A 20,761-nucleotide genomic window follows, 5' to 3' on the forward strand; every position below is an offset into this window, starting at 1 on the left:
GAAGGTAGAAGCTTCGGCGCTTACTCTGCTACGTGGCTTCTGTCAGACTCATCGTCAATCCATCCAATGACTTCCCAGAAAGTTAGAAGAGTAACTTCTGCATTTCTCCAGTCCCTTACAAGTTTTTCCCTAACTCCAAACTTTCTTTCTGATGCTCGAGTAGCATTTCAGCTGCATATTTCACTACTTTTCGTTGTTATTTTGTTCAGTCCTCTTCAGTTGTTTTTGCTTTTAGAAGTTACCGCCAATGTTAAATCGCGGGCCTTGAGCAGCCTCTTGTGGTTTAGTGCGAAAATAATCTGTGGAATTAATTTGAAGCGTAAATCGCTCCTGTGTATAAGTCACACCCCTGTCCAAACTATGAAAAAAACTCTTTTAGAGAAATACGTTACATTTTAACCTATATTCTGCAGATTGATGACAGTTTTGGAAGCTGGGATGAAGGTCATATCTTCTGTTTATCCATTTAGTCACCCCATTCTTTCAATATTATTTAACCTCTGTCACAACTCAAACAAGGTTTGCATCCATAAACCCGACAGTCGTTTTAATCGCTGGATGCCGGCCAGATCATTGAAAATTTTTATTTTTATGGAGTTCTTCAGATATACTGAGAAGGACTGAGAAACAAATCAAACTAAGTGCCGTCAATTGTGCCTGAGCGGAATTTCAATCCACGCCTGCGTGTTTTCGGACTGAAGTGCCCCCCCCCAACGTACCAGATGAAGAGTGCCTTAAGTGTGTGTATGCATTTGGTTTTTAGAGGAACGCTGTAGGCTCCAGGTGGAGTCGTGGGTGTTTGTTTTCGGCCAAATGTTAGCATAAGTGATAGTAGGTGTGTGTGGGCTCCCTTGTATTAAAGTAGGTAGGATGTCAGAGGGTGGAGTGGATGTGTGCATGTGTTTGTGTGAGTGAATGCTCATCTTTTATTCATGTTTTTCTCCTAAATCATCTGCCTAAGTAATTGCTAAGTTAACAGCGCCTACTTGATGGCTTATGCTATTTCTGTTATGTAAATAAATTCATCTCAATAAATGCCATGAAGAATTGCCTTTGTATTCTTAGAATGAATCTTTTGTCTGTGTTTGCAGTTATTGTTTGGTTATTGAATTGTGTTATAGATATTTTTTATGTAGACTTAAATAGAATTTCACTAAGTTAGATTCATTTTTCAGTCAATACAAATGTAACCTGATGTTTATCTCTGGCAGGCGGAAGTATAAGAAGACATCCCAAAGGTAAGACTTTGATGAAGGGACATGGCAGGTTGTCCTCGCTTTCCAAATTACTTTCCCTACACAACATTCATCACTTAGTTATCAAGAAATACTCGGGCAACAGTTTTTTTCTCTCATGTCTGTACAATTTCTTCTAAAACACAATGTTACAAATCTATTACAATTATCTTGTATTTTTGTTGTAATTAGTAAAAATTAGGGCTTTCAAAATTATCGCGTTAACGGGCGTTAATTAATTTTTTAAATTAATCACATTAAAATATTTGACGCATTTAACGCACATGCCCCGCTCAAACAGATTAAAATGACAGCAAAGTGTCATTTCTACTTGTTACTTGTGTTTTTTTGGTGTTTTGCCGCCCTCTGCTGGTGCTTGGATGCGACTGATTTTATGGGTGTCAGCACCATGAGCATTGTGTAATTATTGACATCAACAATGGCGACTAGTTTATTTTTTGACTGAAAATTTTACAAACTTTATTAAAACGAAAACATTCAGAGGGGTTTTATTATAAAATTTCTAGAACTTGTACTAACATTTATCTTTTAAAAACTACAAGTCTTTCTATCCATTCATCGCTTTAACAGAATGTTAGTAATGTTAATGCCATCTTGTTGATTTATTATTATAATAAACAAATACATTACTTACGTATGTACAGTATGTTGAATGTATATATCCGTCTTGTGTCTTATGTTTCCATTCCAACAATAATATACAGAAAAATATGGCATATTTTATAGATGGTTTCAATTGCGATTAATTACAATTAATTAATTTTTAAGCTGTGATTTACTTAATTAAAAATTTTAATCGTTTGACAGCCCTAGTAAAAAGTATACCTCCCTGAAGGAATCTGACCTTTAACCCAGATTGCCGTAATCACGCCAGCCGAACCGCCGGACCCGCGCTGCTGGCGCAGCTCCAACTGTTAGGGGTGCGTGAGCAGGAGGGGATCCCAGTGCAGACAAACTGGTTGTGGCGAGTAATATTTTATTTGCGAGCACCAGAAAGAGCGTGACGGGTAGAAGTTGCTTTGCTTGGGGTAGCTGAGCCGGCGTGAGACGTGGAAGCTCGGGAGGAGGCAGGCGTGAAAACTTGGAAGGAGGCAGGCGTAGAGTCCGACAGGGAGCGCGCAAAAGACAGGACCTGGGGCAAGAGCAAAACAGTCGTGAGCCGGGAATCAGGGAAATCATATAAGAATGCGAGAAGCAACTGACGGCGAAACCAGACGAGTTGATCGGGCGACGAGGTGGCGGCGTCCACTGGCTTTTATGGATGGTTGATTGGCATTGCTAGCACCTGTGGCCGCTCCACCCGTCTGTCGTCCAACCTGCAATCAATAAAAACATGCACACCTGCCTGAGGTGGGCCGGTCTCAGAAGGAAGGGGAAGAGGACCTAACACCAACGACCCCGGCCGGCGAAATCCGGCGAAAAGGCCAAACTCCGCGCGGTCACTGTAGTCTTAAGCCCTTGTACTGACTCAATTTTGAAAGCTGGAAAAAGGCTTCGAAATACAAGTTGACAATTTATTCAGGTCGACAATGATCAAACGGCAAGGCAAAACAGCAACAGACCCAGGCGAGGAAGCAGACTGGTTCCAGGGTCACCATATAACAAGTCGACAAAAGATTCCTGTGAAAAGTGATTACGATTAGTTAAATATTCAGTCTTTTTGGAGGCTCTCGCTGGGCGGGCTTTTTGCAGGAAGAAGGGTGTGTTTGGGTCTTCTTCTGTTGCAGATTTGGTCAAGTTCGGCATTTTTAGGTATATCTATATTAGGGCTGCAGCTATCGAATATTTTAGTAATCGAGTAATCGACTGAAAATTCTATCGATTAATCGAGTAATCGGATAAAACAAATATATTTTGTACATGAGAAAACAAGACATTTTATCATTTTCAGTCAATCAATGTCTTTATTTTTGATGTATATTGTTGAAAACAGCCAACAATGAAAACAACAAAAACAACACAACAAAAACAGATGTAACTAGAATTTTAAAAAATGACTAATTCACTGCTTTCACTCAAAAAACCTTTAGATCTTATTTTAAAAAAGTATATACACCTAAAAATGCGTTTACGCTTGATAACACACATCACTTAAAAGTTAGGATTTTTTCCCTCGTTTTTCAATTGAATTTCTATTTGTGTCAAGCCATTTTTAAGTTCTAGTTAAGTTTTAAGTTAGTCTAAACTGTAAGTCCTGATAGGATTTTGAGTTTTTCACTGTTCAAAATAAATGTATGATACAGGCACATTAGGGACTAGTCCTACTTGGTGTTTTATCCAGCAATGACTACTGAGCTAAAATTGATAGTTAGCATTATTGAGTTTTTATTTGACACCCTCATCACTCCACAACGCTATGTTATGTTAGAGCCTGTATGTAAGACACGTTAGCCACGCATCGAAAGTGGTCTTAATTAATTGAAACCTAGCCCTCCGCAGGGCTAACGTAAGGTGAGCTAGTAGTGACAGTAACGTTAATCTTATATATTAGCGCTTAGCGCTCTTTATTAGCGCTTAGTGCTCTACTGCTTTAAGATGGTGGCTGTTTGCTAACGGAGCCCAGACGGGGCCGAGTCTGTCATTTCGCATCTAGTTCAACATACATGTGATCTCTATGAGACTCATTGGACGCTACCTGCAACTGACGTAGCATGTGCGGGCTAGTATTTAGCAACGTCGGCGTCGTTTGTAACGGTTGTCGGCTGCAGTAAGTTATTTTTTTTGCTTCTTCCTCTACGCACGTGACATCAGCGCGTTGTCCCGCATTAAAAGTAGTCCGAGCAAAACGTGATGCTTAGAGCTGTCAAAATAAACGATTACTCGAGGTGAATAAAATTACTCGGATCAGTTTTTAAACTCGAGTTACTCGAGTTGCTCGAGTATTCGTTTCAGCTCTAATATATATATATATATATATATATTAGATATATTTTTATTTTATTTTTTTGTGTGTGTGTGTGTTTTTTTGTTTTGTTTTTTTTGTTTAATAAGATCTAAATGTTTTTTGAGTGAAAGCAGTGAATTAGTCTTTTTTTTTTTTTTAATTCTCGTTACATCTGAGATGCAATTGTTGGCTGTTTTCAACAATATACATCGAAAATAAAGATATTGATTGACTGAAAATGGTTCAAAATTAGATGAAATGTCTTGTTTTCTCATGGATATTTATAATTGCTCTTCACCTAAAAATATATTTGTTTTATCCGATTACTCGATTAATCGATAGAATTTTCAGTCGATTACTCGATTACTAAAATATTCGATAGCTGCAGCCCTACATTAGAGTAATACAAACACTCAAACAGTAAACAGTAGGCATCATGAATGCTTTGAAATACCAGGACATTTTAAAATTAAATCTGTTGCCCGAAAGCTGAAGACGGGTCGTCAATGGGTCTTTTAACAAGACAATGACCCTAAACATATTGCCAAATCTACACAGGAATGGTTCACCAGACACAAAATCAAGCTCCTCCCAAGGCCATCTCAGTCCCCAGACCTTATTTTGTTGGCAAAAGGGGGTTGTACAAAGTATTAAGACCAGGGGTGCTCATAATTGTGACACACATTATTTGATGTCAAATTATTTTTTCTTTATGTGGGATTTTTTCCCCACTGAATGAATGCACTTGTATTGAAGGTTGGATTTTTCTCTTTTTTTCCATTAAGGTCCCATAGTATTGGAATAAAAAAAAAAAAATCTTTTTCAGAGGTGCCAATAATTATGGAGGGCACTGTACATGTCGGTTCGCCCTCCTCTAAGCTGTGGCCGTCTTTAACTTTTCTGTAGCTGAAGTATTCTCATACCAGCGATTTCATTTTCTTCGATGGGGGAAAAAGTGTAGCATCGTGTAGCACAGCTGACACCTAATACATTAGGGACGGTATCAATCAAGACGGAAAATTTTTGCAGTTTTGAAACCTTGATGTTTTCATACCACGGTATGGGTATACTTTGCAATTGGTAATCGGCACATGGCTGGTTGCAATGTTATGAAAAAGGTCTCGGACAGGTTATCACGTGAAAAGCTGTAGGGCAATGAGATTAATCGTTTGTTACAACAAATTCTTAATCCTTGGTAATGTATGACAACAGCAAGTGCTCCCCGATGATCTGTGTTAAACGGATGCTCCTTCCTCATGTTGGTCGTTAATACTGTGCTGTTAGCTGTGTCAAATACACCTGGACATCCTTGAGTGCATTCAGAATCACTCTGTCTTCTCCCCGTGCCTCCGTTCAATTTCCCTCGTGATGGATGACTCCTTGTTGGGCAGACGTTAATAGGCTGTATTTATCTATGTGCCAAAGTCGACCTCACCCAAGCCTGACAACAAATAACTCTCGTGCCACGTTATCGACGTCAATCTGAAACTTTCATTTATTTACCCCCTCCTGTTGGAAATGCTCTGGGGAAATCATGCCCTCTATTTACTTGACTTAAATGCATTGAGTTGCAAGCAGAATTGTGAAGGTTTTAATTAATGCCACAGAATGGGTGGCTAATGGATATTTAAGTATCATTTATAAAGACTGTGTCTTTATTGATCTCAAACAAGCCATCGGAGGCCATTATTCTTTACAAGCCTCTCTAGCGATTATTTGCTCAGAGCAAATTGCATGGATTGAGGACCCTTTTCAAGTTGGGATGTTTTAATACTCCACAATACGTTGCGTTACAGGGCCTGCGACACCATAAAAAAAATCTTAAATAGCATTAATAATATGTTTAAAAAATTCATATTTTGAGACGATTCAACTTTATACAACAATTGGGCAAAGTGCAGATGACAAGAAATGAGTCTTTCAATCTGCCGTTTAGCTACTCCTGTCATTATGGCGCTCAGGCACCTCCATCTGGGTGATTATGTCAGCGGAGTAACAATTTCTGCTGATTTAGAATTCGGAGGAGGAAGATTCAGAACGAGGAAAACGGACAGAGAGCAGCAAAATGTCATCATTGTTTTTATCCCTACTACAATATTTTTACAGGATAATCTTTTTATGTAAGTATTTTCCCCAATTGTTAAATAATGTTAATGGTCATAACTAATAGCAGTCTTGTGCTAAATGCAGTGCTTAATTTGTAAATCATAAGGTGCCAGAACGCAAAGTACATATGACAGCGCAGGGATGGCGAGACGGGCACAGGTCCCGAAACATACGCAGAAAATGGTGCTGAAAACGACATGCAAATGCCCACCTGCCATTTTACAAGCCTCAATTGCAGATAATATCCATGGTATAAAAGTTATGACGACAATTTACATATATTTAGGCTATACTCTGCACAGCACGGGCAATTGCCCACATAACCACAGGTGGGGCTTACAGTAACGTACAGTCTAAAAAAATTATTATTTTTTTAAATCAGACATTACAATAAATGACACAAACCCATTCTTGTTATAGTTTCATCCCCCCGTCTTCTTTGGCCACAAAGTTCCCACCGCCTTACAAATTGTGCTGCCCGAACCAGAATTTCCCGTAAGGGTACTGGTCTGTTGCTCTGGCTGTTGGCGGTCCTCCTGGCTGACTGTTGGCACTGTAACTGGCCCCACAACATGCAATTCTTGGGATTTGTTCTGTATATGAATTTATGCATATTATTATTTTATTTTATACTGTAATGTCCGTAACTACGCATTGTCCCTTAAGAGACGCTGGGACTGGAGAGCTGTGAGGTAGTAGGAAGCAAGGGGGGGACAGGCAGGAAGCAAAAGTTCGCGGTCGAATGTGGTGGCAGTCCACTGTTATTTTATTATTTTCTTATGGTTGCCACGATAAAGTGGAGAAAGTCATCAACGACTCCGGTGGGAGGGAGGTGCGGGATCTTGTTCTGGCAAGATCCGGCACAAGTTAACCCCTGGCTAAATGGAATACGAAATATTAAAAAGGAATTTATTCAGTACGACAGGGCTAAATTACTGCATAATGGTCAAAACTGCCGACTTCTTAAACCTCCCGAACGGCATTTTATACCACCGGAGTTAGTCCGGTTTTTGTCATTTCCCGTCCTCAGTTTCGGAGAGGGAGGAAAGAGCGTAAATGGGACATCAGTTGACCATTGCGGGGCATTGCTGCCACCTGCTGATCAGAATAATTCGCTGCATCTATTTTTGTTACAGTAGTTTGGTTCATTCGCTTACACATTGCAGTGACTAGTGGTAGCATTGACAATCATGAGTGCTTTCTGATATGTTTCCACCTCAGAAATATATGTCTGCAAGTATTTTATGTTTACTATAACATATGGATGTGCAATATACAGTATGTTTACTTCTGTGGTAAAGGGTCATATGTACAGAACTTCATAAGTTGTTGTTTTATAGAAGCCAGCCAATGCTTTAGTAGCTCAAGCTATTGTGCTATGCTATACATATAATAGTTGTGTATATAAGTGTCTTGTGCTGTTTGTTGTATATTGAATATTGAATATGTGTGGCACGCCAGACCCACTTAGAGTATTTGTTGCCAAAAAGCTCAATCTTGGTCTCATCTGACCAAAGCACACGGTCCCAATTGAAGCCTGGGACCATGTGTATTTTTGTGTGAGAATGCCACGAAAGATGCGCATGCTGAAAAGCACCTCATACCCACTGTGAAGTATGGGGGTGGGTCAGTGATGCTGTGGGGCTGTTTCGCTTCCAAAGGCCCTGGGAACCTTGTTAAGGTGCATGGCATCATGAATGCTTTGAAATACCAGGACATTTTAAATCTAAATCTGTTGCCCTCTGCCCGAAAGCTGAAGATGGGTCGTCACTGGGTCTTTCAGCAAGACAATGACCCTAAACATGTGGCCAAATCTACACAGAAATGGTTCACCAGACACAAAATCAAGCTCCTACCATGGCCATCTCAGTCCCCAGACCTTGTTTTGTTGGCAAAAGGGGGTTGTACAAAGTATTAACACCAGGGGTGCTAATAATTGTGACACACATTATTTGATGTCAAATAATTTTTTCTTTACGTGGGATTTTTTCCCCTCTGAATGAATGCACTTGTATTGAAGGTTGGATTTTTCTCTCTTTTTCCATTAAGGTCCCATATTATTTGAATTAAAAAAGAAATATTAGAAGCTAAAAAACACATCTTTTTCAGGGGTGCCAATAATTATGAAGGGCACTGTATGTCCCTATTGTCCCTCAGCAAACTTTATTGTGAGAATGATTATTCCGCTGAAATCACATTCGGCTTCTTCCTCAATCCAGACTCTGGCAGCAAGTCACTCATTTTCATGGTGCGAGATTTAAAAAATCGAATAAATATATATCGATCGCTTCCATACACATCCAAGCGGTCCATTTCATTCAGGAGCATAAAATACAATGTGTAATATGAAATAAACATGTTTTTTTTGTGTGTCACAGGCTCTTCAAAGTAGCAGTAAACTATGATAGACTTAAAAACTCCTGCTGCAAGAAAATGATACCGCTTCCCCTCGTAATAGAATTTAATATACTCCCTCCAGAATAGATATCTATAGAATATGACATCGTTGTTGTGCTCCTGTTACAAACTGAATCTGCTCCCGGCTGCCATCTGGAGAGTGCGTTGGCTCAAAGTGTATTAAGCGAGTAAACAGGACATCGTAAGCAGTCCATAATGCCGGCGCCAAACAAATAAAGGTTTGCGAGGCACCATCCGAAGCCGTTTTGAATGTGAGCCGTGGGATTGCTCGTGCAGTTAAGGGTAATTGAGTGACATGCTACTGGTTGGCACAGTCTGTGGTCTCACTCGCTCTCTCTTGGTGGCGGGAGGGGCAGGTGGGTGAGTTCCTCTGTGGAGGAGCGGCGTGATTGACAGCTCCACATGTGTCCGTGTAATTACGGCCGGGCTAATTGGCAGAGAGGAACACTGGGACATTGTCATTACTGACACACCAGGACAGCCTCTCATGCAGATGGAGAAAGAGAATGAGAAAGCACTCCTTGCAGTGATGGAAAGAAAGGGAAGAGGAATTGTGTGGAGGTCTATGTGGGTTGGGTGTTGGCGGAATAGAAACTGTTTACCGGTTGCTATTTTGGCGCGTGTTTGATCACATGGTCACGATTGTTGTCTTATGTCATTATTATTTACCAGTTTTCAAAGCTGTGAATTAAAGATGGATCGGGTCCGATCACGTCATTTTCAAAGTATCGGAATCGGCAAAAAAATATAGGACATGCCTTTTTTTTAATATACAGCGCCTTGCAAAAGTATTCGGCCCCCTTGAACCTTGCAACCTTTCGCCACATTTCAGGCTTCAAACATAAAGATATGAAATTTAATTTTTTTGTCAAGAATCAACAACAAATGGGACACAATCGTGAAGTGGAACAACATTTATTGGATAATTTAAACTTTTTTAACAAATAAAAAACTGAAAAGTGGGGCGTGCAATATTATTCGGCCCCTTTACTTTCAGTGCAGCAAACTCACTCCAGAAGTTCAGTGAGGATCTCTGAATGATCCAATGTTGTCCTAAATGACCGATGATGATAAATAGAATCCACCTGTGTGTAATCAAGTCTCCGTATAAATGCACCTGCTCTGTGATAGTCTCAGGGTTCTGTTTAAAGTGCAGAGAGCATTATGAAAACCAAGGAACACACCAGGCAGGTCCGAGATACTGTTGTGGAGAAGTTTAAAGCTGTATTTTGATACAAAAAGATTTCCCAAGCTTTAAGCATCTCAAGGAGCACTGTGCAAGCCATCATATTGAAATGGAAGGAGCATCAGACCACTGCAAATCTACCAAGACCCGGCCGTCCTTCCAAACTTTCTTCTCAAACAAGGAGAAAACTGATCAGAGATGCAGCCAAGAGGCCCATGATCACTCTGGATGAACTGCAGAGATCTACAGCTGAGGTGGGAGAGTCTGTCCATAGGACAACTATCAGTCGTACACTGCACAAATCTGGCCTTTATGGAAGAGTGGCAAGAAGAAAGCCATTTCTCAAAGATATCCATAAAAAGTCTCGTTTAAAGTTTGCCACAAGCCACCTGGGAGACACACCAAACATGTGGAAGAAGGTGCTCTGGTCAGATGAAACCAAAATTGAACTTTTTGGCCGCAACGCAAAACGATATGTTTGGCGTAAAAGCAACACAGCTCATCACCCTGAACACACCATCCCCACTGTCAAACATGGCGGTGGCAGCATCATGGTTTGGGCCTGCTCTTCTTCAGCAGGGACAGGGAAGATGGTTAAAATTGACAGGAAGATGGATGCAGCCAAATACAGGAACATTCTGGAAGAAAACCTGTTGGTATCTGCACAAGACCTGAGACTGGGACGGAGATTTATCTTCCAACAGGACAATGATCCAAAACATAAAGCCAAATCTACAATGGAATGGTTCAAAAATAAACGTATCCAGGTGTTAGAATGGCCAAGTCTAAGTCCAGACCTGAATCCAATCGAGAATCTGTGGAAAGAGCTGAAGACTGCTGTTCACAAACACTCTCCATCCAACCTCACTGAGCTCGAGCTGTTTTGCTAGGAAGAATGGGTAAGAATGTCAGTCTCTCGATGTGCAAAACTGATAGAAACATACCCCAAGCGACTTGCAGCTGTATTTGGATCAAAAGGTGGCGCTACAAAGTATTAACTCAAGGGGGCCGAATAATATTGCACGCCCCACTTTTCAGTTTTTTATTTGTTAAAAAAGTTTAAATTATCCAATATATGTTGTTCCACTTCACGATTGTGTCCCACTTGTTGTTGATTCTTGACAAAAAATTAAAATTTTATATCTTTATGTTTGAAGCCTGAAATGTGGCGAAAGGTTGCAAGGTTCAAGGGGGCCGAATACTTTTGCAAGGCACTCTAGCTGTACATACGATTTGCGATGCAAAGTGATCTCACGATATGACGATGCAACAATTATCAATACATGGATCAGTAAATCATTCTAAGATATTGTACAAAAGAACTAATAAACAGAAAAACAAGACATTTTCAACCATCTGCTGTGACTTGGAACGGGTTTATAATTAATAGACAGTGTTGTTCTTGTCAACAATGGTGATAATGAAAATATTTCGTCAACGAACACTTTTTTTTCATGACAATGACAAGACGATAACGAGCTAAAAACACGTTTTGGGAGACTAAAACGTAATGAGGCAGATGCCAGTTTTGGTCTGACGACACAAAATTAGGCAATAGTTTCTGTCATGTTCAGAATGTGTGACATTTTATGTGTAGTTAGCCTGCATTGTAGCAGTGTCTGGTTGTGTCACTCATGACGAGCTTTGCCCCTTCCCCCATCCCGACTCACCAGTGTTGTCTCCAGACACTCCAGCTTGCACACACGGTAAGATTTGTTTTCTTATTTTGGCCAGAGAGAATATACAATGTTGCTTTAGCCTTTAAAGGTCTGTGCTGAGTGATCATCACACACGAAATGTAACCTCTAGCGAAGTGGTTCTTAACCTGGGTTCGATCGAACCTCAGGGGTTCGGTGAGTAAGTCTAAGGGGTTCGGCGAAGGTAAACAAACGCAGAGCCCTATTTTCGTAAGCTGATTAAATCTAGGCAAAGTGGCTTTTTAGACCAAGTTTTGCACTGGTTTGCTTCCAACTTACATTTCTTTTAACTGCAAGTCCTCGAACTGATGGGAGGAGGAACTGGTTTGCTCAGTGGAAGGTTGACTCGCACTTGGTATGAGGGAATACAACAGACCAGTGGGCAGCGTGGTCTCAAATTTTGAACAGTTTATAAAACATGCTGTTAAAATGAGAAGAAATTTGAGCAAGAATTTGCTAGTTTTTTAACTTGCTACCTTAGATATACTGGTTTTGAATTTGAAAAAAAATTGCTTTATTATCTAATGCCGAAGGGTTCGGTGAATCCACATGGGAAACTTTTGGGGTTCGGTACCTTTAGCAAGGTTAAGAACCACTGCTGTAGCGTTAGCATAGCATTCACGTTATTATTGGAGTAATTCTAACGGCGACCGTCCTCTTAAACTCTCGGACAACTATTTTTGTTGCATACAGTTTGTGGCGTACAGGTGGCTATAATTAACTCATTCACTCCCAGACAATTTCACCGGAGCAGGCACAACGCTCCCGGCCGTTTTACTGGATTTTGACTGATTTTGCAAGGCCGACAGAAAATTCTGTTCTATTACTATATAAACATGGAACCCACCAAAAGTAAGATTAGACTCTCTTCTTTCAGCACAAAAAAAAAGTTAGTTCATATCTTTTTCCATTCTTTAGAAAACAGCATTAAAAAATAGCTTAGTTTGAGCAATTTTCCAATTTATGATGGAAAAAAAACTGAGAAATTGAGCTTTTTGTAAAAGCATATATTTCAAACATAACTTTGACTTCAACACAGCTATTTTTCGCTTTTGTGACATCCCAAACATCTGAATAATGTTTTCGTTCAACAATAAAAACACAAACAACAAGACAAATAGAGCTTTTGATCGCAAAGTAACAATTTGTGTGTTTGTGTTCAATAGTTTAGCTTTGTGTAAAAACACATTGCTAAACTACTGAACTAATGAACTATTTGCGCACATAACAACGGGGAAGGCTCTCAGCTGCTCCCGGTTGAATGAGGTGGCTCCCAGTAATCTGATGAGTCCGGATCAAGATCGGTCTCACTTTTTTCATCATCTTAATCGTTGGGCTCAGGAGTAACGCAACGTGAGCTCTGCAGAACGCGTGTGGAACCTGACGCTGTTGTGGCCGTCACCGTCTGTCTCATCAAGATAGATTTTCTTGAATCCTTCTTTGACGATGGTTTTGTTTTCTTTTCAAAACACACCTCCAGTGTCGTTCGCCTTTTATTTATTTATTTATTTATTTTTGATCGTTCTCCACATTTTTCTCAAAGTCTTGCGTGTCTTCACAAAATCCCTACAACTTCTGTTTCCTGACTATTTTTCTTCACTTCCTTTCTTGGCCCGAGATGAGTTCTTACAAAATGCGCTACTGCCCTCCATTGGCCAGTTTTATTGCTTTGAAATGAGTTTCGAGCATTGTGCATTACAGTTTAGGTGCAACAGAAAAAAAAAAAAAAAAAAAAAAACGTAAAAGACGCATAAATACGTTTTTGGGACACTGAAACAATTAAAAATAGAACCTATTTATACGTTTTTGGGAGCAAATTAATTAATTGGAAATACTGTACTGTTTTCCTGCTGAGTGTGTAATATTACCAGGTTGGCGTTGTCCTTGTAGAAGCTTCAATGTGTGATCGTCTGACAATGTTCATTCAAAACAGTTTATTTATTTTTACTTTTTTTTTTTTTACTTTACAGACGAAAATATTTTGAGTCAACATTGACTAAAACTAGACGGAATTAGTCTTGAGTTTTCGTCAACAAAAACTAGACGGAGACAAACACATTTTAAGATGACTAAAATCTCACTAAGACTAATAAGTATTATCGTCCAAAAGACTAAGACAAAAATTAAAAAAGGCTGCCAAAAACAACACTGCTAACAGACGTCCAATCCGTTTGAACTCGGATGAATGAATGTTCATTCGCTGCCATCACTTCAAACTGATTGGACGTCTATGGCCGTCAATGGCAGGCAACGGCAGGCAATGAGTTCATTTAACGTCATTTTCTGTTGATTTTTGTCTTTTCCTTTTGGGTTATTGATAGAGGTAGAGCTAGAGATCGATCGGCATCCCGGGATGCCGATCGATCGAGTCCGATCACGTCATTTTCAAAGTATCGGAATCAACAAAAAAATATCGGCCATGCCTTTTTTTAATATATATATTATTTAATTAAATCGTTTTTTAATTGTACTTAACGTTACAGACATAATATGTTACACTCATCCAGAGTCTTTAGTTTAGGCTTAAGGTAGGGTTATCAAATTTATCCCAATAACGGCGGAAAATAATTTTTTAAAAAATGTATCACGTTGAAATATTTAACGCAATTAATGCATGCGCTGCACGGCCCACTCACGCATTGTCGCGCCCAATCTGTAATGGCGCCGTTTTATCTATATAGAGAGATAAAAGCCAGCGTAATATAAGTAGAGTGAATTTTGGCAGCCTTTGGAGCCGTTTTTTTATTTGGCTAAAGCTTTACAATCCCTCTCCCTACGATTAGAAATATCATGGGGAGCAATGTGGGGAAGCAAGGTAACAATTGATCTTTTTCTTAACACCTTATGTTATTTCCCAACTCAGAGAAGATATATCAATTGGTAGCACTACGCACAGTCATGGTTCCACTTCCCATCATGCATTTGGGCATGGCTGCAGTATCATTCACTGAAAGCTAAAAAAATACACTAGATGGCAATATTTAGTCACAATATACAAAGTCACAAGTCTTTCTATCCGTGGATCCCTCTCACAGAAAGAATGTTAATAATGTAAATGCCATCATGAGGATTTATTGTCACAATAAACAAATACAGTACTTTTGTACTGTATGTTGAATGTATATATTCGTCCGAGTTTTATTCATTTTTTTCTTAACGCATTGCCAAAATGTATATGATCGGGAAAAATTATCAGGAATGATTGGAACTGAATCGGGAGCAAAAAAAAAAAAAAAGCATCGGATCGGGAAATATCGGGATCGGCAGATACTCAAACTAAAACGATCGGGATCGGATCGGGAGCAAAAAAACATGATCGGAACAACCCTAGTTATTGGTTTTGGATTACTGAATAGGAAGTGACTTGAGAATGTCCCCAAATTAATAGGAAGGGACTCAAAATCAACAGGAAGTAATCTGCAATTGCCTTGAAATGAACAGGAAGTGACCTATAAATGCCCACAAAACCAGGAAGACTGGCTGTGAATGCTCTGGTTTCAGTGCCATTGACGGCGCTAGACGTCCAATCTAGCCAAAATGGATTGGACGTCTAGCGCCGTCAATGGCAGCCAGTGCGTTGACGTAGATCCTTACATTGTTTGATTTTTATAAATGTTGATCTCTATACAGTACATACTGTAGATCCGTCATAAACATTCAGCCTGAAGAGATTTCCTTCGCCAATGGTTTTCTTTTTACGTAGTGCAAATGTCACACACCAAATGACAGAGTTGGTATGCTTTTAATAAACGTGTTTTGACAGGACATCCATTTTAGCTCGCGGACTGGGAATTTTTGTGTCTCAGTGCCCCCCTTTGGGCGTCTAACGCTTGTTCCCAGTGATGGTGACGGGCTTTTTTCAGAGAGGAGTCGTGACTGCTCTCTTGTATTTCCAGTCGACTTCACTCAATCTTTGTAATTATGTGTTTTGCACTGGCAGGGTTATATTGAGAATTGGAGGTGTGTGTTACAGTGTGTGAGTGATTTGTCTTTGACATTTGAGCCGGCGCTGTTGCATCTGTGTCAAGTGGCGTCAAAACCAGTCCAACTCTAAGTTAGGTTGCGCATCCCAATCAAGTAGCATTTTCAGGAGGATTGCCATTATTTATTAGTGAGTTGGTTGACCTCTACTGCCTCATGGTGTGATTTCCAATCTTTATTAAGCCAAGCCAAATACTTCGTTTCACATTAGAATGAATGTCCCGGCACTTGATACAGATGGAATTCTTCAGTTCTAACAGAACTGGGGTAGTTCAGCTGAGGTTCAAGGCGGCATATTCCCATCTACCAATAGTGTCATTATTATAGAAATCAGGTAGGACCTCTCCAAAACACTGACTTTGTAGCTTAGAGTGTCATCTTGTGCCGTTTGACCACCAAGGCTTATGTTGCTATGAAAACTAACAGTGGTGACTTGTGAATGTTTTTCTTTGATTTGTGACCGTAACCTTGGCGGTGGCAGTAGGAACATCAAATCATCGCAAACAGGGAACGCGATATAATTGTAACCAATTATGTGCTATATGCCATCCAGTAGTACAGTCCCTGGAAAAAGTCTTGTCGCTTATCCATTTTGTAGAAACCATTGCTAATAACCTGACTTTTAACTATTCAATTGGTTTCAGAAATGGCTCATATGAAAGCTAAGACCCTCCCAAATGATGTTGAATGTACAAAAATAGGAATGTAAGAGGCAGCTAAGATTTGTTGATATTTCAGACTATTTATGTTGCCTTCCACCCTGCAGATCTCTCGCACACCCCCATACTGGATGTAACCCCAGACCATGATTTTTCCACCACCGCACTTCTCGATTCCATGCGGGCTCCAGTAGGTCTCCTGCAATATTTGCGGCGACTGGTGGTGTAGTTCAATGAAAGATTCATCTGAAAAATCCACCTTTTGCAACTTTTCCAGTGGCCGTCCTTTTGACAGGCTGTGGGCCTTGGCAAATGTCACACGGTTTTTTAATTGTCTGCACCCTGAGAGATAAATCGTCTGTAATATCAACAAATCTTAGCTGCCTCTGACATTCCTAACCATAAAAAGGGACAAATTCCTAAGCAGGATGGTGCTCCATCGCATACTTCAATCTCTACCTGAAAGTTCCTCAAGGCAAAGAAGATCAAGATCCTCCAGGACTGGCCAGCCCAGTCACCATACATGAACGTCATTGATCATAACTGGGGTAGGATGAAAGAGGAAGCATGGAAGACGAAACCCAAGAATGTTGATGAACTCTGGGAGGCATGCAAGACTGCTTTCTTTGATGTTCTTGATGTCGTCATCAATAAATTGCATGAATCCTTGCCGAACCACATGGATGCAGTCCTTCGAGCCCATGGAAGTCATACAAAATATTAAATTTGGATCTCACAGCACTACTTAATTCGCTTAGGTTGTACTGTCCTCACCAGGACGCTGCGGCTCGGTCCTGGCTATACAACGAGCTAAACTGTTAAATGACGATGCTGGACGTCCGTGTAATAACACAAATCAACTTCGTCCCCAATAACAAACATGTCCGCATCAACGTAAATAAATGATAATTAGCTTCTAATACAACAATAACATAAATGGTTATCATGCGTTCGCTAGCATAAGCATCCTTCAAACAACTGCACAACTGTCTCTAAATGTCCGATCGCGAGTGGAAAACACAACAACAACAACAACAGAAATAAATCATACATACAGGCATTGCTTCTGTAGAGGTACCTTAAAAGCACCAACAATGAACGTAGGTTCGTGGCTGTATTTTTCTCACTCGAACTCGCCCACTCGCTAGATGCTTCGTAGCTGTCTGTCTTCCTCTGGCGTGAGCGCTCTTCTTCGCGTGCAAGGCAGAACATATGTTATGTAACATATTTTTGTATTTGAAGTACATTTTTTGTTCAATTTTCACACTACTTTCTGTCGGCGACAAAACTTTTGTCTTGCCAAAATTGGACCTTTATATCTTCATTAAATGATACATCTTTTTTCAGTGAAACAAATATATTTTTGTACATTCAACATCATTTGGGAGGGTCTTAGCTTTCATATGAGCCATTTCTGAAACCAATTGAATAATTAAAAGTCAGGTTATTAGCAAATGTTTCTACAAAATGGATAAGCGACAAGACTTTTGTCAGGGACTGTACATCCATGCGCCTGTTGGTCTGTTCTATTCATTTGGTCTTTCTTGCAAGAAAAACCCTTCAAAAGCTGTTCAGTAACTTTCATTTCAACATGGAGCATTACTGTTGCACGATAATTATTAGTCCGATAATAGGAATTATGACGTCATCCCAATAAATCCAATAACATAATTAATAGGACCGGTAATACAGTATGAACTGTGCTCGCTGGCTGGGAAATCAGTTGACCATTTGCGGGGCATTGCTGCCACCTACCGGTCAGAATAATTGGCTGCATCTATAATTTGGCCCACAAACTCATTCACTTTACACAGTGCTGTGTCTAGCGTTAGCATTTGACAATCGTGAATGCTTTCTGTTACTTACGTTTCCGCCTCGGAAATATATGTCTGTAAGTATTTATGTTTACTCTAACATATGGATGTGCAATATATGTTTACTTCGGTGGTGAAGGGTCATATGTACTGAACTTCATAAGTTGTTGTGTTATTGAAGCCAGCCAATGCTTAAGGCTAGTAGCTCAAGCTAGTGTGCTATGCTATACATACATATAGTAGTTGTCGTGTAATGTTAGTCCTGTTAGCATGCTTGGTAGGATTTTATACTATGCAGAGAATAAACCTCATACTTTATTGAATATGGGTTCACTCACTGCCGTTTATATTGATTATTATAAGGCAAGTCATTAATCCTTTTTGTTCTACCATATTTTTGTTATGAGGAATGAGTGATAAACCTTACTATATAATGTTTACAGTGTTAGTTATAAGTTAGTAAGTTATTGAGAGGCCTTTTGGTTATTGATAGGCTTGCTGTCCTAACCTGTCTCCCAGGTTAAGAAAGTTGTTTCATGGACCAAGACCACAACAGTCTCCTGTAGCACCAAATATTTTTATCTGATGACAAAACACAATACCTGTTGGGTTTGTTTTAGTTCAGTGCTCATTGTTCAGGAAACACATCTTCAATTATATTGACTAATTGATTGTGATTAGAGATGTCGGACCCGATCGATCGGGTCCGATCACGTCATTTTTCAAAGTATCGGAATCAGCAAAAAAATATCGGCCATGCCTTTTTTAAATATATATATACAGTGGTACCTCTACATACGATCGCTTCGACACACGAACTTTTCGACATCCGACGTAAAATTTGACTCGCCATTTGTTTCTACATCCGACGACATGCTCGAAATACGATGACAATGGCAGCACCGCAGACGAATGCATGGCGGATTTTCTTGTGTGACAAATCAACACAGGTTTCAGAAAAGGTTGGTACAGGTGGTGAAACAAGGAAAAAGTTGACGCTTACCTTCTAAATGAAGATGCAAATGACAGAAAAATATGAGCGTAGGGTGGGCATCCGTGAAATGGCTCAACAATACATCTCCACGGTCCTCCTCCGACCATCGTTCGCCAGTCTTTATAAGTTAAGCTGACAATTCTTATTGTGGTAACATCTCCAGAGAAATCGCCAGCTTCGCCATGTTTTCATCATTTCTTTCACAACTTATTCAACACAAAACGCCTGCTGTCTGCCGCAATTGACGATGTTCTCAAGAAAGCATTGAAAGCGAAAGTAAACTTTCACCCGCTCCCCTCCCTCTTTGTCACGTCAGCGCCGCGGTGCCTTCAGGTACAGAAAAAAACGTCCGCCTTATTAGAACCCGTTTCGTTACACTATTACAGGAATTATTATTATTATTATACTATTAATCCGATTTTTATTTATTATTTATTTGTTTTGCTATATGTAATTGCCATTTGTAATAGTACCAGCAGTATTTTTTAAGGATTTAGTGCAGGTTTTTGGGCTGTGGAACGAATTAATGGAATTGTAATGTATTCCTATGGGAAAATCCTGCTCGACATACGACCATTTCGACTTACAAACAAGCTCCTGGAACGGATTAACTTCGTATGTAGAGGTACCACTGTATATATATATATGTTTTAATTAAATCGTTTTGTAATTGTATTTAACGTTACAGACATAATATATGTTACACTTATCCAGAGTCTTTAGTTCAGGCTTGAGGTAGGGTAATTAAATTTATCCCAATAATGGCAGTAATCAATTTTTGTTAAAAATGTATCACGTTAAAATATTTATCACAATCATTGCATGCACTGCACGATCCACTCATGCATTGTCGCGCTCCATCTGCAATGGCGCCGTTTTGCCAATATAGAGAGCTAAAAGGCAGCGTAAATTGAATTTAGTGAGTTTTCGCAGCCTTTGGAGCCTTATTTTAATTGGCTAAAGCCTTACAATCCCTCTCCCTACGATTACAAAATATCATGGGAAGCAATGTGGGGAAGCAAGGTAGCAATTGATCTTTTTCTTAACACGTTATTTCCCAACGCAGAGAAGATATATCCATTGGTAGCACTACGCACAGTCATGGTTCCACTTCCCATCATGCATTTGGGTTGAATGGCTGCAGTATTATTTACTGAAAGCTCAACAAATACACTAGATGGCAATATTTAGTCACAATATACAAAGTCACATGTCTTTCTATCCGTGGATCCCTCTCACAGAAAGAATGTTAATAATGTAAATGCCATCTTGAGGATTTATTGTCATAATAAACAAATACAGTACTTATGTACTGTATGTTGAATGTATATATTCGAGTTTTATTCATTTTTTTCTTAATGCATTGCCAAAATGTATATGATTGGGAAAAATTATCGGGAATGATTGGAATTGAATCGGGAGGAAAAAAAAGCAATCGGATCGGGAAATATCGGGATCGGCAGATACTCAAACTAATACGATCGATATCGGATCGGGAGCAAAAAAACATGATCGGAACAACCCTAATTGTGATCGACTCAAATTATATTTATTTGAAAAAATAAATATTGCCACTTTATTTGAAGTCAAGACTGTTCTTGTCTTTGTTTTGTTCATTATCATAATGTTCATGTCATTATGAAAATTCTGGTGAGATCAAAGACAAATCCATGTTGAATCCATCATTATTTTTTTTTTTAAACCTCCAGGTGTTCAAAACTCGGGTGAATATACATTTAAAAAATTATATATTTATTATCGGTTAT

General features: G+C 39.5%; 1 protein-coding gene across 3 annotated transcripts in view; it reads left to right on the forward strand.

Moving 5' to 3' along the window:
* The window catches only part of LOC130929512 (dual specificity calcium/calmodulin-dependent 3',5'-cyclic nucleotide phosphodiesterase 1C), a 306,205-nt gene that overhangs the window by 144,477 nt on the left and 140,967 nt on the right, over nucleotides 1–20,761 (forward strand). Inside the window, exon 2 of one of the 3 annotated variants that reach the window (XM_057856688.1) lies at nucleotides 1,212–1,238. The exons of the other annotated variants lie outside the window; for them this stretch is intronic. Coding sequence (XP_057712671.1) covers nucleotides 1,212–1,238 — 27 coding nt within the window. The remainder of the gene's footprint in view (nucleotides 1–1,211; nucleotides 1,239–20,761) is intronic. 3 annotated transcript variants of the gene reach the window in all.

This window comes from Corythoichthys intestinalis, chromosome 14 (assembly GCF_030265065.1).
Source record: "Corythoichthys intestinalis isolate RoL2023-P3 chromosome 14, ASM3026506v1, whole genome shotgun sequence".
Lineage (NCBI taxonomy): Eukaryota > Metazoa > Chordata > Actinopteri > Syngnathiformes > Syngnathidae > Corythoichthys > Corythoichthys intestinalis.